This window comes from Mesoplodon bidens (genome assembly GCF_964165515.1).
Source record: "Mesoplodon bidens genome assembly, chromosome: 12".
NCBI lineage: Eukaryota > Metazoa > Chordata > Mammalia > Artiodactyla > Ziphiidae > Mesoplodon > Mesoplodon bidens.
This window is the reverse complement of record NC_138168.1, coordinates 72,875,017-72,901,500: the sequence shown is the minus strand read 5'-3', so window position 1 is coordinate 72,901,500 and position 26,484 is coordinate 72,875,017. Positions and strand designations below refer to the sequence as shown.

General features: G+C 39.8%; 1 protein-coding gene and 1 long non-coding RNA gene across 2 annotated transcripts; one reads left to right on the top strand and one right to left on the bottom strand.

The window, feature by feature from the left end:
- Window positions 1–846: 846 nt before the first annotated feature.
- On the top strand, window positions 847–22,622 carry FUCA2 (alpha-L-fucosidase 2). Its single transcript, XM_081251390.1, has 7 exons — window positions 847–1,259; window positions 5,784–5,971; window positions 8,979–9,318; window positions 10,647–10,857; window positions 11,102–11,292; window positions 20,576–20,684; window positions 21,926–22,622. The coding sequence occupies exons 1-7, from the start codon at window positions 862–864 to the stop codon at window positions 22,064–22,066; spliced, it is 1,578 nt and encodes a 525-aa protein (XP_081107516.1). The 5' UTR covers window positions 847–861; the 3' UTR covers window positions 22,067–22,622.
- On the bottom strand, window positions 20,022–26,035 carry LOC308626408. Its single transcript, XR_014017241.1, has 3 exons — window positions 25,890–26,035; window positions 24,459–24,577; window positions 20,022–20,076 (listed from the first exon to the last, which is right to left on the bottom strand). It is a non-coding gene; the product is annotated as an uncharacterized lncRNA (long non-coding RNA).
- Window positions 26,036–26,484: the final 449 nt, after the last annotated feature.

The following is a 26,484-nucleotide window of genomic DNA, read 5'->3' as shown; positions in this document are numbered from 1 at the left end:
CCAAGTTTCTGCCTTCTTTCCCAAGCCAGCAGATTTTTTTTTAAGGAACATTTATTTATTTATTTATGGCTGCGTTGGGTCTTTGTTGCTGCGTGCGGGCTTTGTCTTGTTGCAGCGAGCAGGGGTACTCTTCATTGTGGTGCGCGGGCTTTTCATTGCGGTGGCTTCTCGTTGCGGAGCATGGGCTCTAGGTGCGTGGGCTCAGTAGTTGTGGCGCACAGGCTTAGTTGCTCCCCGGCACGTGGGATCTTACCAGACTAGGGCTTGTTGGCCGGCAGATTCTTAACAACTGCGCCACCAGGGAATTCCCACCAGCAGATTTCTTAAACATTCATTTCACTGGTTTCACCTGTCTTAGATCACTGTTTTCTACTGCAGTGGTTTTCAAAGTTTGATGTTCAGACCAGCAAAATCAGCATCACCTTGAACTTGGTTAGACACGCAAATTCTGGGGCTCCAACCTGCATTGCAAACTCCTGGAATTTCACCTGATACAGACTCAAGGTTGACAGCCACAGTTCTAAACACACCCAGGACCCTGGGGAGTGGGAGAGGGGTGTAAAATGCAGAGGCTGAGAAGGATCTGGGTTTTTCGGTGCCACCGGCCAGGGAGGGACTGGATGACCCGGCTGAGGTTCCCGTCTTGGGATCCAGGTCCACGGTTCCACCCCGGCTGGTCTCTCGGCGTCTTCTCCGGCGGTTTCTAGAAGGGTCCTGACGGTTGAGGGGAGAGGTGCTCCCACAGGTCCCTGAACCAGACTCGTTTTTTCTCCCCCAAGCGGATTGACTAGGAGGCTTAGCTGAGCAGCCTCAGGGCTGGCTTTGGGGTAATACTGGCGTCCTTAGTTTTGCAAGTGAGCGATGCAGGCCTCCTGGGGTCATTCTGTTCCGGCGCCCGGACCGCGGCCACTCCCATCCCAGAGAGGAGGGTGCCTTCCTCCTAGGACAGCTTGGTCAGGTGACCTTGGCGGCTCGTACTCAGCCAGGGACCCGGAAGGACGAGGGCTCAGGAGGACGCGGGCGTGGGGGCAGGACGGCGGGCGCGGAGCCATGAGGTCCCCGAAGCTGCCTGGGGTCGTACTCCCGCTGCTGCTGCTGCTACTGCCGCCGGGTCCAGTTGGCGGCGCCGCGCGCTTCGACCCCACCTGGGAGTCCCTGGATGCCCGCCAGCTGCCCGCCTGGTTCGACCAGGCCAAGTTCGGCATCTTCATCCACTGGGGCGTGTTCTCCGTGCCCAGTTTCGGGAGCGAATGGTTCTGGTGAGCGCACCTCCCTCCGTCTCCTCTGACCCCGCTTTGCACCCCACTGGCCTCCAGCCACGACCCAGATGCCAGCCTATGCCGGTTTGTTTTGCCCCCAGTCAGTTTCACCTCCCGCTGTTTTAGCGGTGTTTAGCATTTCCGGGTGTTAAATGAATAATTTACTGTGTTAAGTGGTTCGTGCTGGGTGAACACTGAATTTTTCTTCCGTGTGACTGTGACTGCAAGAGTTGTCAGACAACAGATGTGACTCTGGCTTCTCAGCTTCTTGATAGCTGCACTTATCAAGTTGTAGTTATCACTGTGTAGCCACCGAATGACTAAGACAGCAGAAAAGTAATCGACTGTGTGGGGTCATATTGTGAAGCTTGGGCCTAAACTGTCGTCCTTGTCCTTAGAGAATCAGACACCTTGTCCCATCGCTGTTCTGCTGCTACCTGTCAATTTTTAGTTGTGCTGCCATGAAGTATGGTTTAAACATAAATTCATGGGTATGAATTCTGTTCCTTTGGGCATTCACTGACTCTTTAATGTTAAAATGTTACCACGTGTGGCTCAAGAAACAAACAAAAAGTTCTAGAATGTTTACCCTAAAAAAACCCAATTATTAATAGACCACTATGCGGATAGTGCCGCACAAAAAATTGCTCGTTAGATTTTACCTTGAGATCTATGTAAAAATGTGCACGTAATCCCTTACAACTTTGAAGTGTCTCACATACGTTCCTGATTAAATACCTCAGGTATTTTAAGTTCTTCAAGATAGAAATGGTATATATGTGTATATATATTATACATATATAATATATATATAATATATATATATATTATACATATATAATATATTCCTAGTGAAATAAGAAAATAAACAATGAGTATTTAAACCTGCTTTATACTATATACATAGCGTACAACACATTTAATATATACAATATATGTTAGATATGTCAACTGAAAAAAAATGCCCTATTGAGAGTTGTGAATTAAGTTTTATTTGGGGCAAAATGAGAACTGAAGCTTGGGAGACAGCCTCTCAGAGAGCTCTGAGGAGCTGCTCTGAAGAGGTTGGGGGGAGAGATCAGTATATATGTGACTCTGGCGAAGGGGGATACGTGCAATCAAGCACACATTTTGGCAGAAGGTTACTGCTAGTCACGAGGAGCAGATGTCTCCCTTATGATTTTAGTGCTTTTCTAGATATGAGAAGATGCAAGAATCTGGGCTCATAAAATCTTCTCCTGAATATATCTAATTATCTGAAGGCCTGTTCTGCCAGTTTTTCCCAGAGCACAGAGTGCCTCATTCCTGATCTCCACCCTGAACTCCTTCCAGGGTGTGATGAAGGTCAGTGACGATGGTGGCTAGTGACTTAATCCTTGTAGAGGCAGATGGCAAGTGACAATTTTTAGTTGGCAGATACAATACAGAGTATAAACTATATTGTATTAACGTTACACTGTAAACATTGTACCACTTTCTATAAAGAGACTGGCTTTCTGCAACCAGTAACTTTTCTTATTCAGTTAGGCCAGTTGATGTAAAAGAACTGTATAAACTATGGAGTACTATTCATATACTCTTTTGAAATCAACTTAAAAACCAAGGGACTCTTTCTTCCCATAACTTGTATTACCAAATATATTTGCTTCAGGATGTTATAAATCTTTCTTTGCAAGTTTTGTGCTGTGAGGCATTTTGAGTTTATTTTTGAAATGTTTCAGCTTAGCAAGGTACATCAATTAACAGATTTTTTCCTCTTAAGATATAATAAATTATACTTTAATTTGCCGTTTTGTTCAACTGGGAAGATTAGGTAAATATACATTCGGTGCTGGGAGAGGATTTGATGTTTGTTAATTGAAACTAGTGCTCTGTGCAAAACAGCTAGTTTTGAGTCATCTTATTCTTTGTAATGGTTAACTTTTTATTTTCTACAAATGAACACAAAGTTGTTTGTTTTGACCTAGAACAATAAAGATAATTCTCATACAAAACAGAGTATATGTTTGATGGTCTGGAAGTGCAATAACACTGTGGAAGTTTCTTTAATTATCTATAGTTTCCCTTTGTGTCCCCTCTAAATCTCTGCTCCCCATCCCAATTTGACCTGTAGCCATCAACAGCAGAGATGGGCATATCTGACTGTCCTTAATGGCAGTTCAAAACCAAATATAAATTATGGGCTGTTTACTCTAAGTGCCTCTTCTCAGCTCTATTAGTATGAAATTTGAGAAGTGACTCTAGACTATAATAGAGAATGCAGGTTCAAATTAGATGTGTTAGGAAAAAATAGAAATCTCTTATCTTTTAACTTTCTGACTGTCCCAGTTTCTCTTTTGTAGTTCAATTTAAAAGGTAAAAATGCATCATGGATCAATTAGGATACTTTCACTTCAAGGTATAGAAAACCCCCAAAAAAGGTTTAACAATAGGGGTTTGTTACTCTACATAATAAGAAATTTAGAGGTAGTTGGCTCATTGATGAAATCAAAGACCTAAGCTCTTTCTGACATCCTCAGCCTGTTGACTTGTCCTGTCATGGTCACATGATGGTGGACAACCTTGTCCAAAGGCAAGTTGTATCTCTTTCTATTAGAGAGGAAACCATTCCCAGGATCTCCCAAGTTGGCTTCCCCTCAAGTTCCATTGGCCAGCATGGGTCAGGTGTCCATGTGGTAGGTGTGATGGAAACTGGGAAAGTATGTATCTGACTCTTGGGCAGGTAAAGAATAGTGCCTGTGACATATTATGTCCTTCAGTGAAGGCTTCTCAGTGGGGTGAACCTCCTGATCATCCTTGGGGATGTAATGCTGATTATGAATTTACTCATCCCTTAGAAACACTCTTATGAAAGGAGTGGTGGAAGGAAGAGTAGAAGATGGGTCAGAGATGGGGCCTGCATCTATTTCATGAGCATAAGATTACTGCCATGTTTATCTAAAAATCACGTTTTCGATGTTGTTTTCCTCCTGAAGCTTTGCTTAGGCAGTTTAGGCCCCATTGCTCAGAAAACATGCATATATAACCAGTAATCCTTGAAGGCTGAGTCAATATATTAAAATACCAGCATCTTCTTAATTTTACTGTCATCTCTTCCCCCACTTGTTCTCTGCTAGTGAGTATAATACATTTGTGTTACGCTTTATGCGCTTTGTCTTTTTTTGAAGCCTTCATCACTTATGTTACAAAGGCCTAACTATGTAAAGATACTACATGTTGCAATTTAAAAGTGAAGAATTAAGAGCAAATGGGTGGCTGTGTTGTCTAGAACGTTCAGGTTGATGAGCTGAGTGGAGTTCACAGAGGGATAGATGGAAAACTATGGAAGTTTACATAAGCTTTCTTTAAGGTGAAGTCAAACTAAATGGCCAAGTGAGGAAGAGAATCTTGGTAATATGTGAGTAAGGGGGATTTAGTAAAGGGAGCTGGGGCAGTTACAGTTGACCCTTGAACGACACAGGTTTGGTCCACTTTTATGTGGATTTTTTTTCAATAAATATACACTTGGCCCTCTATATTCGAGGATTTCACATCTCTGGATTCAACCAACCTCAGATGGAAATTTTCATCCATGGTTGCTTGAATCCACAGATGCCCAAACTGTGGATATGGAGGGCTGACTGTATTGGCTGACTGGGTTGGCCAAAAAGTTCCTTCAGTTTGGTGTGGTTGGTGGTGGTTCATTTCACTTGCCCCACGATCTCTTCCATCCCACATTATTTTACAGTATCCACTTTTCATTGCCCATCACAATTTGTTTTAAAAACGGAACATTTTCTTAATGTTTAAGTAGAGAATTTCATGTGGAAATATGGTCAAGAGGTTTTTTTCGCTTAACTTATGTGGTACCCAAACATCAAAGCGATGAACATAACCAAGTGCAAATGATTTTCAACGCTTGATTTGGATATTTTGAGTATGTCGGCTATCTCCCGTGTGGTATAATGTTGATTATTCTCAATTAATGTCTCGATTTGATCACTATCAACTTCAACTGGTCTACCTGAGAGTGGATCATCGTCCAGCGAGAAATCTCCAGCATGAAACTTCGAAAACCACTTTTGATACGTTCAATCAGTCACAGCACCTTCTCCATACACTGCACAAATCTTTTTTTGTGTTTCAGTCGTTTTTTCACCTTTCTTGAAATAATAAAGCATAATATACCAAAAATGTTGCTTTTTTCCTTCCATCTTTAATATTAAAATGTTTACACAAAAATTCACCAATTTTGATAAGTTTTTTTTTAAATGCACGCTGTTATGACAGCTGTCACAATACAATCTAATTGTTTTGAATGAAGTTAAAGACAAGTGATACTAGAGCCATCTTACAGAAGAAAATGAATGAACTTTTGGCCAACCCAATACTATGCCATTTTATATAAGGGACTTGATTGAGCACACACAGATTTTGGTATCTGCTGAGGCTCCTGGGACTAATCCCCCATGGATACTGAGGGATAGCTATATTTCAGATGTCTATGTGAATGCTGCTTATATGCTGTTTCCTTCATCCCCTTAGGTGGTATTGGCAAAAGGAAAAGTTACCAAGTTATGTGGACTTTATGAAAAATAATTACCCTCCTGATTTCACATATGCAGATTTTGGACCACTATTTACAGCAAAATTTTTTGATGCAAACCAGTGGGCAGATATTTTACAGGCTTCTGGTGCCAAATATGTTGTCTTAACTTCCAAACATCATGAAGGTAAGTACAACATTTGCAAAAACTCACAGTGGTTATGAAATATAAAGTAGTTCTTTTGGAACAAGAAAGTAAAGCAAGGTCATCCACATGAAATCAGAGTTTTCTCTTAGGAGCAATCATAAGTGGCTATTGACATTTGCCTGCAACTTAAGAGACCATGTGTTCCACCCAGTTAAGAAGCATCATGTATGCAGAAAGATCATTCCCTCCACATGACAGAGAAAAAATGGAAACTGATCACATTTTGTTATATGCATATTTAACAATTTCCAAGTAATCCAAGATTTGATTTGAAGCTATTTGAAGTGGGAAGTGGGTTGCAGGTCAAAGTTTACACTTGGAATTGCATTCTTCCTTTCTTTCCACCTCTGTAATGCATTCTGGGAAGGCACCCAGGGGATTATTTTGCTGTAGTTTTGCATCATGACCGACATACAAGGTTGTGCTTTTGGCCAACTCTTATATGGCCCAATTGAGGACAGTTTGCTAGTGATGAAAATGACGCAGGTCACCTGGAAGGAACAGGATTATGGAGCTGTAATGGTGCCCAGAAATATCAGAGATGGTGGAAGAATATGTAAAGGAAACACAGTGGTTGTATTAGGGTTCTTCAGAGAAACAGAACTAATAGGCAGTATAATATATAGAAAGAGGTTTATCATAAGAAACTGACTCATGCAACTATGGAGGCTGAGAAGTCTAGACCCAAGAGAGCCAGTTGTATTGTTCCGGTCTGAGTCCAAAGGCCTGAGAACCAGGAGAGTGGATGATTTAGGTTCCTGTCCAAGTATGAGTGCAAAGGCAGGAGAAGACTGATGTCTCAGCTCAAAGATATGCAGAGAAAAGAATTCTTTCTTAATCAGCCTTTTATTCTGTTTAGGCCTTCAGGGGACTAGATGAGGCCCACCCACTTGGGGAGGGCAGTCTGCTTTACTCAGTCTACCTATTCAAATGTTAATTTCACCTAGAAACACCTTCAGGAACATATCCCGAATGATGTTTAACCAAATATCTGGGCACCCAGTGGCCCTATCAAGTTGACACATAAAATTACCATCATAGTGATCTTCCACTAATAAGATAGACTCCACCCATTACCATTCTAGTATCTATAAGATCAAGGAAGCATCAGCAAATTATTATTGTTCCAACAGCATGTTAATAATTAGACAATTTGTTTGCATAACCATCTTTGCCTTGGAATAAAAAATTTTGCCTCGTTATTTTCCCCAGGAGTGGGTAGGGGATTAGAAGGGAAGAACCAAAACCCAAAATAAGGAATTACCTTAGAATATTTTTCCCTTTGGCCACATTCTAGTGGCTTAATGATTTTCTCCTATAGATGTTTCTCAGGCTGAGATGGATATTTATAAAGCGTATTTGCTTGTGTACATGTTGATTTCCTGATGCCTAGGAACTTCTCCAAGCTGTATGGTACAAAGTATTACATAGTGAGCTTATTTCAAAACAAAACAAAACAATCTTAATCACATTGTAAGGATAGATGATATAGCCCACATTTATCAACTCTCTAAGGACTCATATTGTTGGAAGTTTTCATGCTTATGGGAGAGACCCTGCTGAGCCTGGCTAGGCGGGAAGACCACTGTGTGAGCTTCTGGTGGTGCTACTGAACCGAATACCCATGTGGTTTTAGCACCACCAGACATTAGGGTCTGTCAAGTTGAAACATTTTGAATAAGACTTTAAATATCATCAGCAATGCTTTGAAGCTTACCACAAACATCTTTAGAACCAGTGTGAGCTCTTTAAAAAGCTTCTTCAAAATGAATCCAGAGTGTGTCCATCTTAGTCTTGTCCTAATTTACAAGAGTTAAGTGTTGCACCAGAGCACCTTACTTATGTCTGTTCTCAAAGATTCTTTTAGATTTTAGTGGGACAGCAACAATGTATTTATGTTCCTAGGTGCCAACTAAACATTTTGAGGCTTTTAAAAAATTATTTCTTAAGTATTTCAGTTTATATAGGGCTTCTATGGTTTTTATATAGAACAACCAGCAATCTAAATGCAAATTCCTTTTAAAATATGAATTATTTCAAAGTGCTTATGTAAAGGCAGACATTCTTCTTACCTATTTAGTTGGTAGGTAATTCACTTTTAGGTAATTTAAAGCACGACATCCAAGCTTATGATTTTAGAGTAGGATGAGATTACAAATGGTGGGTACATTGCGAAGTACAGAACTACTGGGGACTAGTACCCCACCCCCACCTTGGTAAAATGAATAATGAGGGTAAAGGAGACTTACTGCTATACATGGACACCAGTGTTCTAAGAATCATACTATAATAAAATAAATAATCCTAAAACCAGGGAATATACTTTAATTTTTCATTTAGAAGACAAATAAGAATCTTGCAGGAGTGCATCTCAGGATCTGCACTGTAAGTAGTAATAGTCATTGTTTAGCACGGTAGATATGGAAGATGTTCCTGTCTTAGCTGTGATCGCTAATGTTGATTGCTGATTTTGTGCTAGACCCTGTGCTAGCCATTGGCTGAGGATATAGCAGGGGACACTGCAGACATGATGCTGTCCCTCAAGGAGCTTATAGTCTAAGAGGGAGAACACAGGAGATAGATCAGACTATACAGACTTTATGGGGAACCCTGAGAGTTGCTTTTAAAAATCTTGGTTCTACCTTGTTTAAATTCTCATTTGTTTCTTGTATGAAAGCAAAATGTATACTACGGAAAAAAATTGTCATAAAGCAGTTGTTTGTAGAAACAGTGATTTATATATTATGTGTACTGCCTATGTAATTTGAAAGCTTTCTTTTTGTTTTTTTTGGCTGCACTGCACAGCTTGTGGTATCTTAGTTCCCCAACCAGGGATCGAACCCATGCCCTTGGCAGTGAAAGCTCAGAGTCCTAACCGTTGGACCGCCAGGGAATTCCCCCTATGTAATTTGTTTTGGTGTTTGTATATGTGGAAATTTACTAAAACAATTGATATGCTTACAAGCTTTTTAATATAATGTTTCAGGCTTCACCTTGTGGGGCTCAGAGTATTCGTGGAACTGGAATGCTGTAGATGAGGGGCCGAAGAGGGACATTGTCAAGGAACTTGCAGTAGCCATTAGGACCAGGACTGACCTGCGCTTTGGACTGTACTATTCCCTTTTTGAATGGTTTCATCCGCTCTTCCTTGAGGATGAATCCAGCTCATTCCAGAAACAACAATATCCACTGTCTAAGATGCTGCCCGAGCTCTATGAGTTAGTGAACCAGTATCAGCCTGAGGTCCTGTGGTCAGATGGCGATGGAGGGGCCCCAGATACCTACTGGAACAGCACAGTCTTCCTAGCATGGTTGTACAATGAGAGGTGTGTGTGTTATTAGATAGCTGTTGTGACCTTAAACATTCCTAATACATGTATAACATTTTAATTCCCTTGCTTCTTGAAATATGTCCTTTCAGGCTTATTTGTGGCATGGGGGAGGAAATCATTGTAAATAATGCTCATTAGATATATCAATATTTACTCAGAATAATCAAAGAGTTACAAATCAGGAGTCAAATACAACTCAATAGTCTGATTTTGAAATCAGACTAAACATCACAGAATCAAGAGCTTTGAAGACATTAATTTTGTGGGTCCTCATTTTCATCTCCTATTCTGGGACAACTCTATTTATTCATCACTGTTTCTGTTGATGTGCTTTTCAATTCCTCTAATTGCTTCTTTTCATCCTCATACATTTGATAAACTTTGCTGCTCAATGTGACCCTTGTCTATCTCCTCTTTTCCCTCATCGTCAGCATTTCACCTCTTCCTGTTCTCTCCTCTTGCTTTCTTGCATGTTCCAAGCTACCCCATTAGAACAGGAAGTTCTGACTGAGCTCCTTTATAAGGCTTACACTATATGGACCAAATTTATATTTGTAACTAGAAAGTACTTGGTATCATGCTAGGAGGTCAGGGAGTGTCCTGCTTGTGTTCTCTGGGCCCACAAAGGGCACACATACAAATACTCTGGAGAGCTCTTGATATGTAACTGCAGTTTCTCTAGGTACTCCTTCCAAAAGGAAATATGGGGAACCCTCCACTTCAATCTGTGAACCAAACGATCCCCTCTAAGTGGAGAAGTGCAGGAGGTACCAACTGCTACGATGAATAATGTAGTGGGGATATTTCATGCCACAGTGAATTCCATGATAACAGTCAACTTTCCTGAGATTTTTCAATATTAGGCACAATTGTAAGAGAAAGAAAGGCTAGAATATATGTAGGAGATTATTCAGTCATAGGTGAGAGGAATGTCTTGACTGTAAATTCAACTTTAGTTACCATTCACAATAGGGGGGCAGGGAGGAGAACCTTCAAATAATAGTAAAATACTCTTATAAGTGCTATGTGTGCTGGGCACTAGGCTAGGTGTTTTACATAAATTAGTTCTGTTCTAATAATAGATGAGGAAATTGATTATTCAGAAGAGTTAGGTAACCTGCTGTAGGACAGGGAGCTTAGAAAGTGACAGGCCAGGACTACAATCTCCCCAGGTCTATTTGACTTCAAAACCGTGGGCTTTGTATTATATTCCACTATGGTTATTTTCCAGGAGTGGATTTCAGTCAGACCTCTTTTCAGTGACACTGTTTTGTGTAAAACTTTTTTCTTTTTGTTTTTAAAAAATATCCTTTTCATTTCAGCCCAGTTCGGGACACAGTGGTCACCAATGACCGTTGGGGAGCTGGTAGCATCTGTAAGCACGGTGGCTACTATACCTGCAGTGATCGTTATAACCCAGGACATCTTTTGCCACATAAATGGGAAAACTGCATGACAATAGACAAGTTTTCCTGGGGCTATAGGAGGAATGCTGGAATCTCTGACTATCTTACAATTGAAGAATTGGTGAAGGTACAGTAAAATGTCTGGTGACCATTATGGTAACACTTGTAATAGTGTAGGTGTATGAGAATTATTTTTTCTAAATTGTATAGCTCAATGGTCTATAACACAGGACATGACTCTTTTTTCTATGTGTGTTCTCCTAGATAGTGACTATATACATATGTCTAAGTCCATAAATACCACATGTTAACACATTCAGGATGGAATTGTTTTCTTTCTCTAAGAACTCTATTTATTCTTAATTTTTTAGCAACTTGTAGAAACAGTTTCATGTGGAGGAAATCTTTTGATGAATATTGGGCCCACAAAAGATGGCACCATTTCTGCAATTTTTGAGGAGCGATTAAGGCAAATGGGGACCTGGCTAAAAGTCAATGGAGAAGCCATCTATGACACCCATGCTTGGAGATCCCAGAATGACACTGTCACCCCAGATGTATGGTAAGTACTATTAGATAGAGGAAGGTATTTAACATTTCTCAGAGGTAAAGAGAAAAGTAAAATAAAGGAAATGGGATGAATGCCCACCTACACAAAACACTTTCTTTACTTACTCTAGAAGAAATTAGCTTATTTTAAAACACATTATTTATCAAATTGAGCTGAAATCATCTCTAGATTCCTCCAAACAGTGGACAGATTTCAGGGAAAAATATTCAGCTCTTACAAAAATTGTAGGCCATTCAGAAAGATGAAAAAAAAATGCTGAGTGGTTAATCCAAAAGAGACTTCTGGTTTAGTCAGGTAAATTCTAACTTTTGCAGGTGTTACATCGCATCAAATTAGCAGGAGGTGCGGAAGGGCAGAAAAAATATTAAAAATCTGCAAAAACAACAGCATTATTTAAATTGATTAAAAATCTTGTACCTTGTTCCTATTATTCTAATAAATCTAAACCTGAAGTTTCTTTAAAATTATCTTAACTGGCTAACTTTTCTTTAAACTAGTATCTCCTATAAAAGCCTTGCCGCAGGTTCTGTCTGAGCTTTGGAAAGTTCTATGGGCCACTGAATCAGACTCTGCAAATATGGTGGTTTCTGATGTGCGGTCTTAACATATATAAATAAGAGTAGTATTAGTGAAGCTCTAAAAATTCACCTTGTGTTGCCACCAAAGCGAGTACAGCCTGATCAAGTATATATCAAAAGATTAGACTGAATAATCCTCCTTGAACTTATGACTTAAATTGTCAGTTCATTGAAGAAAATAAAGTAAGGCAGTCTACACAGAAGCAACTGACGATAGAATTTTAGAATGCTGGGTCTGGGAGAAGCCGCAATAAGAGCTCAACCAATCTTTCATTTTACAGAGGCTAGTTTAAATTGGGTTTTAGAATTTGCTTCTGTGTTTATTATTTGACTATGAGGGTGTCTGATTTGGGATTTGACAATGGTTAACCATTATTCCATTACATTTTCTTTCAATAAGTAAAGATAAAAGCCGAACTACTTATTAGCAAGACCTATAAAGCCGTAGCCTGGCTCCACTGCACCGAGCCCAGTGGCCTGCTATCCCTGCCTCACCAGAGGAGCTCTCCCCGCAGGTTCATCGCGTGTGCTTCCCCTCCTTGCTGCATCTTTAGATAACTATCTAGACTCCCAGGGCTATCCTTGAAATCCTTTGACATTTTAGCCCTGGCTCACTGTCCCTGTCCCTAGAACTACTCTTCACATAATTCTTAGTGATTTTAATGTCTATATTCACAGCTCTTCTAATTTGCTGGCCCCTCAGTTCCGGTACCTCCTCCCTTCTAGGGATCCTTTCCCCTTCTGTTGGTCGTACCTTAGACCTTGCATTTCCAATAATTGTACTCCTTCTATCCTCTCAGTCTGAAGCATTCCATTGTCTAACTCCCACCTCTTATATTTTAGCTCACTTCAGCTTCCAAAGGGATCTGCTGTCTTTGATTCTGTCACTTTTTCTCTTCCTCCTGCCTCAACCCTCTCATGTCTTTTCTTTTTCCTTATCCAGGTCAGATTCTATGCATCACTCCAGTCAGTGCATCCACCCTCAACTCCTTAACTCTCTCTCCCTCTGTCGTACTCATTAAAACTCAGCTTTGATTAAACTCAGCTCTACTCATTCCATGTCTGCCCCTGTGTAGCTAAATGTGACTAGAAATATACACACACACAATGTCAAATGCTCTCACTTTTGGCTTTAAAGCAAACCCCTGTATCCTGGATCCCATCCCAGATTATCCACTCAAGGATATTTTTCTAGCAATTCTCCCCGTTTGCTCCTCATCTTCAATTTCCCCTCTTTGTTAGATCCTTTCCTATCAGCATAAAAACCTGTTTTGTTTTTTTTCATCTTGAACTCTTTCCATCCTACTTAGATCTCCAGCTACTTTCCCATTTCTCTACTTTCCTTTATAGTAGAACATCTTGAAAGAATGGTTTTTACTTGCTATCTCCAGTTTCTTGCTCCAGTTTTCCTTTTTTAAAAAAATTTTATTTATTTATTTATTTATATTTTTGGCTGTGTTGGGTCTTCGTTGCTGCACGCAGATTTCTCTAGTTGCGGTGAGTGGGGGCTACTCTTTGCTGCAGTGCGCAGGCTTCTCATTGCGGTGCTTCTCCTGTTGCGGAGCACAGGCTCTAGGCACGCGGGCTTCAGTAGTTGTGGCGCACAGGCTCTAGAGTGCAGGCTCAGTAGCTGTGGCGCACAGACTTAGTTGCTCCACCGCACGTGGTATCTTCCCAGACCAGGGCTTGAACCTGTGTCCCCTAGCATTGGCAGGTGGACTCCCAACCACTGCGCCACCAGGGAAGCCCTCCAGTTTTCCTCTTAAACTCACTCTGGTCAGACTTCCACCCCACACTCTATAAAATCACTGTCATCCAGGTCCACAGGAACCTCTCCCTCACTGGGTCAGTCCCGGTCCCTATTATCTGAGCTTACTGTCAGCATTTGCCCCAGGTGATGGCTGTCTCTGTCTTCACTGTGCCTGTTGGCCATTCCTTCTTAGTCTCCTTTGCTGGTTCCACCTCAAGTCCCTGACCACTAAACCTTGAAGTGCCCTGAGGCTCAGCCCCTTGGACTTCTATTCTTTATCTTAATTCCCCAGGTGATCTCATCTATTTTCAGGGCTTTAAATGCCATACTGATGACCTCTGCAGTGCAATCATCTTTCTTAAACTCCAGACTCATATATTCAACTTCCTAGTCAGCGTCTCCACTTAAAAATAAAGCATCTTGGGCTTCCCTGGTGGCGCAGTGGTTGAGAGTCCGCCTGCCGGTGCAGGGGACACGGGTTCGTGTCCCGGTCTGGGAGGATCCCACATGCCGCAGAGCGGCTGGCCCGTGAGCCATGGCCACTGGGCCTGCGCATCCGGAGCCTGTGCTCCGCAACGGGAGAGGCCACAACAGTGAGAGGCCCGCATACCGCAAAAAAATAAAAAAAATAAAGCATCTTAAACCTGTTGTGTCCAAAACTTAGCTCCTTAAAATTTTGCTCTAAATTAGCTCCACCCACAGTCTCCCCCATCTCAGTTAATGGCAGCTTCATCCTTTAGGTGCTTGTCAGGCCCAAAACCTTGGAGTCCTTAACTTCCCTTTCTTTTACATCCCACAGCCAATCCATCAGTAAATTCATCATATCTTTGAAATATATCTGGAATCTGACCACTTCTTATCCTCTCTGTGGCAACCCTCTTCCTGTTAGTCTCCATCTTTTTCCCCCTGGATTATTTCAGTAGCTTCTTGTCTGATCTATTTCCATTTGTGCTCCTTTAATCTATCTGCTACAAAACCTTTTAAATAATAAGTCAGGCTACAACACTCCATGCTCAAATTCTTCCAGCGGCTTCCAGTCTTAGAGAAAAATCCAGGACTTACAAAGGCTTATAAGGTCCTACAAAAACGAGCACCTTGTTGTCTCTGTGATCTCACTGGCTATCATGCTATCCTTCACTTCCTCTCCTTCAGTCACTCTGCCCTCCTTGCTGTTCTATCAACAGGCCAAGCATACTGCTGCACTGGGACGTCTGTTCTCTCTTCCTCTGCTCACGTGGTTCTCCCTCACATCCTTCAGGTCTCCTCAACGCCACCTCCTCAAAGAGGTCTTTCTTGACTATTCTATTTATTTTTATTTTTATTTTTTGGCATGTAGACTTTCTTCTTTATTGCTGTACACCCAGAACTTAAAAGAGTTCCAGCTATATTGTAGTCACAAATAGGTAATTTTTGAATAAATGAACACATTTTAAAATTTAGGGGTCAGGTAATTTCCAGCAATGCCATTGGTTTAAGAAATTAAAATTGCTTCAGATTACCAAATGTGAGAGTGATTATGATATCTAACATGGCGCGAAATAATTCTTTAAAATTTGAAGTTTGTCTCCAAATCAGTAAGGAACCAGTCTATAGAATCAGAAGGTCTATGATTTTTTCTGTTTTCTTCATCACTGATTTGCCTTGAGAACAAGTTGTCTATTCCTTTTAACAAAGTAAGTTCAGTGAAGATTTAAATTAATGTGACAGAATGTACAGATATTTAATTTGAGGTTAGTATTAAACACAGAGGAGCCAAAAGAATCCCCTAACAATCCTCTGATCTTTTTTAAATTTTTTAACATTTTTATTGGAGTATAATTGCTTTACAATGGTGTGTTAGTTTCTGCTTTATAACAAAGTGAATCAGTTATACACATACATATATCCCCATACCTCTTCCCTCTTGCGTCTCCCTCCCTCCCACCCTCCCTATCCCACCCCTCTAGGTGGTCACAAAGCACCGAGCTGATCTCCCTGTGCTATGTGGCTGCTTCCCACTAGCTATCTATTTTACGTTTGGTAGTGTATATATGTCCATGCCACTCTCTCACTTTGTCACAGCTTACCCTTCCCCCTCCCCATATCCTCAAGTCCATTCTCTAGTAGATCTGTGTCTTTATTCCCGTCTTGCGCCTAGGTTCTTCATGACCTTTTTTTTCTTTTTCTTTTTTTTAGATTCCATATATATGTGTTAGCATACGGTATTTGTTTTTCTCTTTCTGACTTACTTAACTCTGTATGACAGTCTCTAGGTCCATCCATCTCACTACAAATAACTCAATTTCGTTTCTTTCTATGGCTGATTAATATTCCGTTGTATATATATGCCATATCTTCTTTATCCATTCATCTGTTGATGGACACTTAAGTTGCTTCCATGTCCTGGCTATTGTAAATAGAGCTGCAGTGAACATTGTGGTACATGACTCTTTTTGAATTATGGTTTTCTCAGGGTATATGCCCAGTAGTGGGATTGCTGGGTCGTATGGTAGTTCTATTTTTAGTTTTTTAAGGAATCTCCATACTGTTCTCCATAGTGGCTGTATCCATTTACATTCCCACTAACAGTGTATGAGGGTTCCCTTTTCTGCACAGCCTCTCCAGCATTTATTGTTTGTAGATTTTTTGATGATGGCCATTCTGACTGGTGTGATATCTCATTGTAGTCTTGATTTGCATTTCTCTAATGATTAATGATGTGGAGCATTCTTTTATGTGTTTGTTGGCAATCTGTATATCTCCTTTGAGAAATGTCTATTTAGGTCTTCTGCCCATTTTTGGATTGGGTTGTTTGTTTTTTTGATATTGAGCTGCATGAGCTGCTTGTAAATTTTGGAGATTAATCCTTTGTCAGTTGCTTCATTTGCAAATATTTTCTCCCATTCTGAGGGTTGTCTTTTCGTCTTGTTTATGGTTTCCTTTGCTGTGCAAAAGCTTTGAAGTTTTAGGTCCCATTTGTTTATTTTTGTTTTTATGTCCATTTCTCTGGGAGGTGGGTCAAAAAGGATCTTGCTGTGATTTATGTCATAGAGTGTTCTGCCTATGTTTTCCTCTAAGAGTTTGAAAGTGTATGGCCTTACATTTAGGTCTTTAATCCCTTTTGAGTTTATTTTTGTGTATGGTGTTACGGAGTGTTCTAATTTCATTCTTTTACATGTAGCTGTCCAGTTTTCCCAGCACCACTTATTGAAGAGGCTGTCTTTTCTCCATTGTATATTCTTGCCTCCTTTATCAAAGATAAGGTGACCATATGTGTGTGGGTTTATCTCTGGGCTTTCTGTCCTGTTCCATTGATTTATATTTCTGTTTTTGTGCCAGTACCATACTGTCTTGATTACTGTAGCTTTGTAGTATAGTCTGAAGTCAGGGAGCCTGAATCCTCCAGCTCCGTTTTTCTTTCTCAAGATTGCTTTGGCTATTCGGGGTCTTTTGTGTTTCCATACAAATTTTGAAATTTTTTGTTCTACTTCTGTGAAAAATGCCAGTGGTAGTTTGATAGGGATTGCATTGAGTCTGTAGATTGCTTTGGGTAGTAGAGTCATTTTCACAATGTTGATTCTTCCAATCTAAGAACATGGTATATCTCTCCATCTATTTGTATCATCTTTAATTTCTTTCATCAGTGTCTTATAATTTTCTGCATACAGGTCTTTTGTCTCCTTAGGTAGGTTTATTCCTAGGTGTTTTATTCTCTTTGTTGCAATGGTAAATGGGAGTGTTTTCTTACTTTCACTTCAGATTTTTCATCATTAGTGTATAGGAATGCAAGAGATTTCTGTGCATTAATTTTGTATCCTGCTACTTTACCAAATTCATTGATTAGCTCTAGTAGTTTTCTGGTAGCATCTTTAGGATTCTCTATGTATAGTATCATGTCATCTGCTAACACTGACAGCTTTACTTCTTCTTTTCTGATTTGGATTCCTTTTATTTCTTTCTCTTCTCTGATTGCTGTGGCTAAAACTTCCAAAACTATTTTGAATAATAGTGGTGAGAGTGGGCAACCTTGTCTTGTTCCTGATCTTAGTGGAAATGGTTTCAGTTTTTCACCACGGAGGACGATGTTGGCTGTGGGTTTGTCATATATGGTCTTTATTATGTTGAGGTAAGTTCCTTCTATGTGTACTTTCTGGAGGGTTTTTATCATAAAGGGGTCTTGAATTTTGCCCAAAGCTTTCTCTGCATCTACTGAGATGATCATATCGTTTTTCTCCTTCAGTTTGTTAATATGGTGTATCACATTGATTGATTTGTGTATATTGAAGAATCCTTGCATTCCTGGGATAAACCCCACTTGATCATGGTGTATGATCCTTTTAATGTGCTGTTGGATTCTGTTTGCTAGTATTTTGTTGAGGATTTTTGCATCTATGTTCATCAGTGATATTGGTCTGTAGTTTTTTTTTGACTATTTTATTTAAAAGAACACATAGATCCCTTTTTGCCAACCTAGTGTTGACCTAAAATAGACTGCCAGTTATTTCTCCAGCAAAAGTGGGTTTATTTGGGATCAGCAAAGAATTGTAATTTGGGGTCTGCCAACATGGCAAGCCACATGCAAGTCCCTGCACAGCAAGGGAAGGATAACTCTTTTACTGGGGGGAAAAGGAAGTTGGGAAAGCCATAGTAAACGAAGAGTCCATGGCTTTTCATTGGCTGAGTTGTTGCCAGGAAATAAGAGGAGCCTTCCTACTTCCTGTGGGCTCTGCTATTGTTGCAGGGCATGGGAGCTCCCCTCTCTGGTCTCCTGTTTTTTTGTTTTTTGTTTTCCTTTTCCCTGCGGTATGCGGGCCTCTCACTGTTGCGGCCTCCCCCGCTGCGGAGCACAGGCTCCGGACGCGGAGGCCCAGCGGCCATGGCCCACGGGCCCAGCCGCTCCGTGGCATATGGGATCCTCCCAGACGGGGGCACGAACCCGTATCCCCCGCATCGGCAGGCGGACTCTCAACCACTGCGCCACCAGGGAGGCCCTCCTGACTCTATTTTAATTGAGCTTCCTGTTTATTAATTTTTACACTAGCATGCTCTATTCTTCTTACTGGGCTTCAGTTTTCTCTGTAACATTTAATCATCATCTGACATATTTTTTTTTTGCTCATTCTAATTTTCTCCACTACATGTAAGCTCCATGAGGACAGGGACTGTGTTCAATGCTATGTCTCCAGCTCTGAAACGGTGATTAGCATTTTAAGATGTCAATAAATATTTGTCAAATAATTGAGTGAAAAAATGAATGAGTTGTTTTCTTTGTCTAGACCTTACTCTTCTTACCTTTTCCCTTTTGCTCACATTCATCCTTTAAGTCTCAGATTAAATGTCATTTTCTTGCTAATGGTATAACCTAAAAAGATGCCTTTGTTATAATCTTTCAATTTCCTCTTCTTTCATAGTGCTTATAAAAATTCACACTTCTGGGCCTCCCTGGTGGCGCAGTGGTTGAGAGTCCGCCTGCCGATGCAGGGGATACGGGTTCGTGCCCCGGTCCGGGAGGATCCCATATGCCGCGGAGCAGCTGGGCCCGTGAGCCATGGCCGCTGAGCCTGTGCATCCGGAGCCTGTGCTCCGCAACGGGAGAGGCCACAACAGTGAGAGGCCCACGTACCGCAAAAAAAAAAAAAAAAAATTCACACTTCTGTATTATTTGTGTGATTATTTGATGTCTCTCTCCCTCACTCTAGTCTAAGCTTTACAAGAACAAGAACTAAGTGTGTTTTGTTTTCTATTGTATCCCTAACACCAAGCACGGTACTGGGCCCAGCATTGACAGATACATACCTGTTGAATGAAGGAATATGAAGATTTGATTATCAGGTGGAAAGCAATGTATTCTTGAATCTTATGCTCTTTGCTCACATTCCCCCACCTGTTTCCAGCTCCATGAGAAAAGTCTGATGAAGAAGAGTAGTACTAGAAAAATCTCTGTTCCAAAAACTTCCTTTTAGCACTGGGGAAGTGGGGAAGTGGGGAAGAGAGGTGCTGTGATAATTGTGATTTATAATAAGAAATATATATTTGGTCTTTTTCCGTTTCTGGCACAGAGCTCCTAAAACTCTTGGAATTTCCTAAGCGATGAGAGCCATAAAGGTGTCTTCTGTTATGTCAGTGAGCTGATTTTGGACACTACCAAAGGATGAGGGCTGGTTGCCAGGAGACCCGACCATGTTATTAGAGGGTTGGAACTTTCAGTCCCACCCATGGCCTCCAGGGAGGGGTGAGAGGGTGAAGGTTGAACCAATCATCAGTGGTCATTGATTTAATCAATAATGACTAATGAAGCCTCCATAAAAACCCCAAGGATGAGGTTTAGAGAACTTCTGGATTGGTGGAGGTACAGGGAGAGTGGGGCACCTGGAGAGGGCATGGAAGCTCCCTGCCCCTTCCCACATACCTTGCCCTGTGCATCTCTTCCATCTGGCTGTTCCTGAGATATATCCGTTTATAATAGACCTGTAATCCAGAAAGTAAAATATTTCTGTGAATTCTGTGAGCTGCTCTAGAAAATTAGTTGAACTCAAGGAGGGGGTCATAGGAAGCTCCAATCTATAGCCTGTGGGTCAGAAGCCCAGGTGACAATCTGGACTTGTGACTGGTGTCTGAATTTGGGGAGGGGGCAGTCTTGTAGGACTAAATCCTTAACCTGTGGAATCTGACACTATCTCTGGGTAGATGGTGTCAGAACTGAGTTGAATTGTAGGACACACAGTTAGTGTCCGAGAATTGCTTGGTGGTGTGGGGAACTTCTCCCCCACTCCACACACATACACAGGAATTGGGATCAGAACCCTTCTGGGTGCTTTTTATGCTACCATCGGGCTAGTTTTCCTTCACTCTATTAATAAAAACATTGGTAAATATTTACTGAATGGAAGTATCTCTGTAAAATAATTCTAGACCTGACCCATAAATAATGAGAACTATTACTATGCTTTTTTTCCCTTTTAACCAGGTACACATCCAAACCTAAAAACAAATTGGTCTATGCCATGTTTCTCAAATGGCCCACATCAGGACAGCTGTTTCTTGGTCAGCCCAAAGCTACTCTGGGGGCAACAGAGGTAACAGGGAATTTTGTCTTTATTGTTCCTTTAACTTGCTGACTAGAATAACCTGATGAAGACATAACTTTTAACTTCAGGGTGAGCCTTATATGTGTTCCTCTTATACCTCATAAGAGTAATTTAAAAATGGACTTCATCAATGGCAATGTTTGGCAAAAACCTTTGAAAGTTTTCTTTCATTTCCCAGAAAACCAAACCTATAAAACAGCTATATTATCTCCATGCATATCAATTAAAATATCTTCTTCACAGTCATTCTATGTTGTTCAGGCTCACTGCATGCATCCAAAATGACTCTTTTCGTAAAACTGGAGTCCAGATTCTTCCCCTGACATCCCACCCCAGAACACATCTGAATAACTATGAGGTGTCATGGCCCTACCATTTCAAGTTCACAAAAAACTGGGGGAAAATTAAAGGTTAATCTCACAGTTGTAACCATCAGCTCTGGCATCGAGTTCACTTTGATATATTTTATAGATTATTTTTAAGAAACTGAAAATTTTCTGGGATATGAATTGTCCAAATGCTTTTCCTTGCATCATTTTCCCATATTTCATTTCTAACACTTGTGGCTGATCAGGCAGAAAAGGAGATAAGAGTTCAGATCTGATGTTTAATTACAGCTTAGTGTCCTGGGCATGACATTATCTTTTTATTTTATTTATGTTCTCTTTGGTTGCCATTAATACTGTTATTTGAAAGTTCATGGGTTTTGTTTTTATATTACTCTACATGATAAGCAAAGTTTTCTGGTTCAAAATAATCACAGATATATAGAAAACTACTTATTTAAATTCACCTTGTATAAGACGAAGAATATAGAACAGTTACAGTAATAATTGATCACACTTAGGTATTGTTGATTAGTGGAGGTTATTGGAACATCTTGGGGGGAATGGTGGCTGGATAAGGAAGCTGAACCTTTCTTCAAACATTCTGTGTGAGAACTGGGCAGGCCTTAGTCGTGCAGATTGGTTTGAGAATAATTTTCTCTACTCTTGACACTATTCAATCTTTACAATTCTTCCCCAAATCCTGCACAATTTTGAGAGTAATATGGGAGCAAGACAGATGTATACACTCATTTTAAAACAGCTTGTAATCCACTAAATAAAAGTAAAAAATGAATCTCCTGTCCACATTGCTTTTTAAGAGATATCAACCACTCCTTCCCAATAAAGTGAGGGAGTCAGAGATACACTTGGAGACATTTGTGTGTATGTTTTTAATTTCAGGTTGAACTACTGGGACATGGACAGCCACTTCAATGGACTCCTTTGGAGCAAAATGGCATCATGGTAGAACTGCCTCAGCTAACTGTTCATCAGATGCCCTGTAAATGGGGCTGGGCTCTAGCACTAACTAATGTGACCTGATTTGCAGTAGAGTGCTTCCTGATGCAGTTATATCTAAGACTAGAATGTATCAGGTTTCTATAATTACAGCACACAGAGAAAGCAAATGTAAAATTGGCCCAGAATTTCCTAAATTACTCACATAACTGGTTTAACTCTCCAGTGCACTTTGCTATTGACGTCCCTTCACACTGAATTTATTACCACGTGTGATTCAGAGGTGGGGATTTTGTTTCAGAGTAGTGAGGAATTGGTGGTGTTAAGGACTGAGCCGTGTCTTCTGCCAAATTCACGTGTTGAAGCCCTAAGCCCCAATATGATTGTATTTGGAGATTTTAAAGAAGTAACTAAGGTTAAATGAAGTCATAAGAGTACCACCTTAATCCAATATGACTGGAGTACTTATAAGAAGAGGAAGAGCACGGATGCAAGCATATGGAGGAAAGACCATGTAAGGATGCAGTGAGAAGGTGGCCATCTGCAAGCCAAGGACAGAGGCCTCAAGAGAAACCAAACCTGCTGACACCTTGGGCTTTCAGCCTTCAATACTGTGAGAAAATAAATTACTGTTGTTTAAGCCATCCTATATGTGGTATTTATTATGGCAACCCTAGCCGACTAATACAGGTTCATAGGTATATAATAAATTTGGCTTAATATTTATTTCCAATGCTTACAGTAATTTTCTTTTTATAAAAAAATTTGTCTTTTTTCCCTCTTGGTAATAAAACTGATATGTTCACTATAGATATTTAAAATTATACAGAAATGCTTAAAGGCAAAATCACTGTTAAGATCACCACTACTAATACTTTAGTATATATTCTTCCAGGGTTTTTTTTGGCAGGGGGAGGTGAGTGTGTGGGATTGGAGGTATGGGCCTATTTTTGTAGGTGGGCTAATTTGAGGTCCAATTTAAATTAATAAATTTACTTCCTGTATATACTTTTAAGCAAATTGAACACCTAGCTGAAAATTAGGAAGTCTATTCAGATCTTCCCTAACAATGAAGCAAAAATAATACTGATATTGATGTAAATTTAAAGAAACACTGATCAAAGAACTCACTCCCCTTAACAAAAGATGTTCCACATGGCTAGATCTTTATTTGAAGTGCTACAGGCTTCATTTTGTCATATCAATCAAATGCGGACATCTCATTGTTCCCTATAAATGCTTCAAGTAGACAGGGAAATAAAATACTATTCATATTTATTTTCTAAAATCATCTTGAAGTTGAAAATCTTAAAAAAATTATTCATTGCTGAAGTTTCTACAACTATAAAAATTTTGAAACCATGCCAAAGTACTTACATGAGTAAGTACTTTAAGAGTTCTACATCCCAATAACATTTTATTAGAGGTCCAACAAAGACAGATTTACATGATCCCAAACACTAGACTAAGGAAAGACAGAAAAAGGAATAAAGCCCTCAAACAAACCCAAATAAACAGGGTTAGAAGAATCTTAACATAAAAGTGAGGTCATCTGTTTGTGTGAAGAAAGTATTTTTGAGACTAAAAACCTGTCAATCATTTAAGTTCCTACCCTGTCCATCTTGACCTTTACAAATAAGAGAATATAGAGGGAAAATGGAACTATTTAAGCAAATTATAGTTAGGTATAGGGTTTAGTTAATGGGTAGCTGTGAGGGAGCTAAATGATAAAATACAGCTCAGCATTCAGAGGTGCTGATAAAATGCTTTGCTAATAACCAGACATTATATATGAAACAGAATGAGACACCAAATTTAAGTTTATTTAAGGTATATCTTGCTTATATGTGAAATATACTATAAGTGGGACTCATAATGAGCATTTTAAAATATTCCATCAAATTCTTAGCATTATCATTGGTATGGAGGGCAAGAATTATAGTAACGATAATTAAAAATCCGAGCTCTTATTACCTATTTTAATCCAATAGTTCTTATCCCCTCAAGCAATTGTGCCTTTTCCCAGAGTTACTAAATAGGCACAAAATTGATTTGTTTTGAATTTCAGTAACTTTGGATTTTTCTTTAATGACAAGAAATACTGAAGGCAAGCAAAGCTAGATTATTAGACTGAATGACTTAGACATTGATATCATTTAAAATATGGATATCGCTTTAATAAGACTATCTCATTTTCTTATGAGTGCCACATTGAAGCAACACAATTACTTTAAAAGGTCAGGCTAATCAAATAAATATGAACTAGGACAACAGAAAACAAGACAGATGTTTTGCCTTCTGTTCATTTCAATTTTGTAAGTAAAAGACCTGGTTAGATAAAAACCTTCCTAACTTGCAAAAAAATAAATAATTGTTCATATCATATTTTTATATATACACAGTAACAAACACATTTATACAAGTTTGAAGGAGAAAGTAGAAGCTGTTTTAAGTAATCTCCATTTAACCAACTCACTAGATTAACGGATGCTCTCCATTTTCTTGGAAAAACATACTGATTGACGCCCAGGCAAGCTGCAGGCTTTCAGTTAGTAGGCTTCTGTCTGGCACATGCTTCACCTTGATTTTCACTTGCTGTAATATATGTTTACCAAGGTTAGTTGAGTTTGTTACTGTTATGGGTTGAATAGTGTTCCCCAATAATTCACATCTACCCAAAAACTCAGAATATGATCTTGGAAGTAGTGTCTCTGCAGATGCAATTAAAGTAAATACTGAGGTAAGATCATACTGGATGTGGGGGTCACAAACATGTAAAAGATGACCATATGGAGACAGAAGCAGAGACTATGCTGCTACAAGCCAAGGAATTCTTGGGGCCACCAGAAGCTGGAAGAGTCAAGGAAGGACTGGAGGGATTCTTCCTTAGAGTCTTCAGAGGGACTATGGCCCTGCTGACACCTTAATTTTGGATTTCTAAGCACCAGAATGGTGAGAGAATAAATTTCTATTGTTTAAGCCACACAGTTAGTGGTAATTTGTTATGGCAGTTCTAGGAAACTAACATAGTTACCAAACTGATTATGCCAGTAGAACTTTTTATCATGTTGCATAAGCGGATGAAATGAGTGTGAACAGTTATAGTTTCTGTGAAAACCAAGTTGAATACTTTGGAAAAACTAGATAAACGTATGTTGCCTTTTTTTTCCTCCAATTTAAATGTACTGGTTAATTAACTGTGGGTAAAACAGTTGTAAAAGGACTTCCCTGGTGGCACAGTTGTTAAGAATCCACCTGCCAATGCAGGGAACATAGGTTTGATTCCTGGTCTGGGAAGATCCCACATGCCATGGAGCAACTAAGCCCGTGCGCCACAACTACTGAGCCTGTGCTCTAGAGCCCACAAGTCACAACTACTGAAGCCCGCGCGCCTAGAGCCCATGCTCTGCAACAAGAAAAGCCACTGCAATGAGAAGTCCGCGCACTGCAACGAAGAGTAGTCCCCGCTCGCCACAACTAGAGAAAGCTCGTGCGCAGCAACGAAGACCCAACGCAGCCAAAAAAAAAAAAAAAGTTGTAAAAGACTGAAGGGAAATACAGTAAAAATCTACAAGAATTCTGTACCCCTGGTTTACAACTGTATAATCTAATACATGTGATCTGTATAAGAAAGACAATTAGAGAACCCTTAGAAGCAGACCTACACTGAAAAGGTAGAAAAGACATGGGTCCTACATTCAATAACTGGCAAATAAAGATTATTTATATTTTAAGTTAAAATATCTAAGAATACATGTGTTATTTTTTTAATGATACCCTGCTTTAAATGACTTTTTGGATTAATCAAACAACTAAGGGTCCCAGATAAAAGGGCTCCTACTGTACAATTAGAAGACAAATGTATAATGTCTAAGTCCAATTAGCTTCAAATACATGTGGTTTTTACCTTGTCATCTCTACAACTGCTACAACTCTACAGAGGTAGATGATTCCAGGGGATAATTTTCAGATGATCAGCTTTCTATCCTTAACAAGGTCGCACCTGTTCATTCGCAAAATTTCCTTGGATGAAATCCTGGGTTAATATTGCTGGAAGAGATGCATGCCCTATTACACACCACACACATTCACTAATTTTCCAAAATACAGTTTTTCCACCACCCTATTAGAATAACATCATTATATTCTGTCAGATTTTGAAAAGAAGCATTTGCTCTCCTCTCCACTTTTACATCTGTTTTTTCTGTTTTTTTGTTTTTTGTTTTTTTGTTTTTTAAAAAAATATTCTAGGCATAGATTCCCTAGTGGTTGGCTTCAGGCCTAACCTGGCCTTAGAAGAGACTTCACAATTCATTTTCTACCTTCTACTCTTTAGCTATATGTTATATGTTAGAGAAACATAAAACAACATAAAATGATGCTACTGAAAATATTCTTATGCTACTGAAAATATATCTAATATAATGACGATCATGGTTCATTTATTTCTGCTCTAATTACCCATATAAAGAACTATAGATTTACTAGAACAATGAATTATT

Bases quoted from the DNA above. Each gene is read 5' to 3' on its own strand.
- FUCA2 (XM_081251390.1), top strand. From the start codon at position 862: ATGCAGGCCTCCTGGGGTCATTCTGTTCCGGCGCCCGGACCGCGGCCA. The intron at 1,260-5,783 runs GTGAGCGCACCT...TCATCCCCTTAG, and splicing joins TTCGGGAGCGAATGGTTCTG to GTGGTATTGGCAAAAGGAAA. The intron at 11,293-20,575 runs GTAAGTACTATT...CCTTTTAACCAG, and splicing joins ACTGTCACCCCAGATGTATG to GTACACATCCAAACCTAAAA.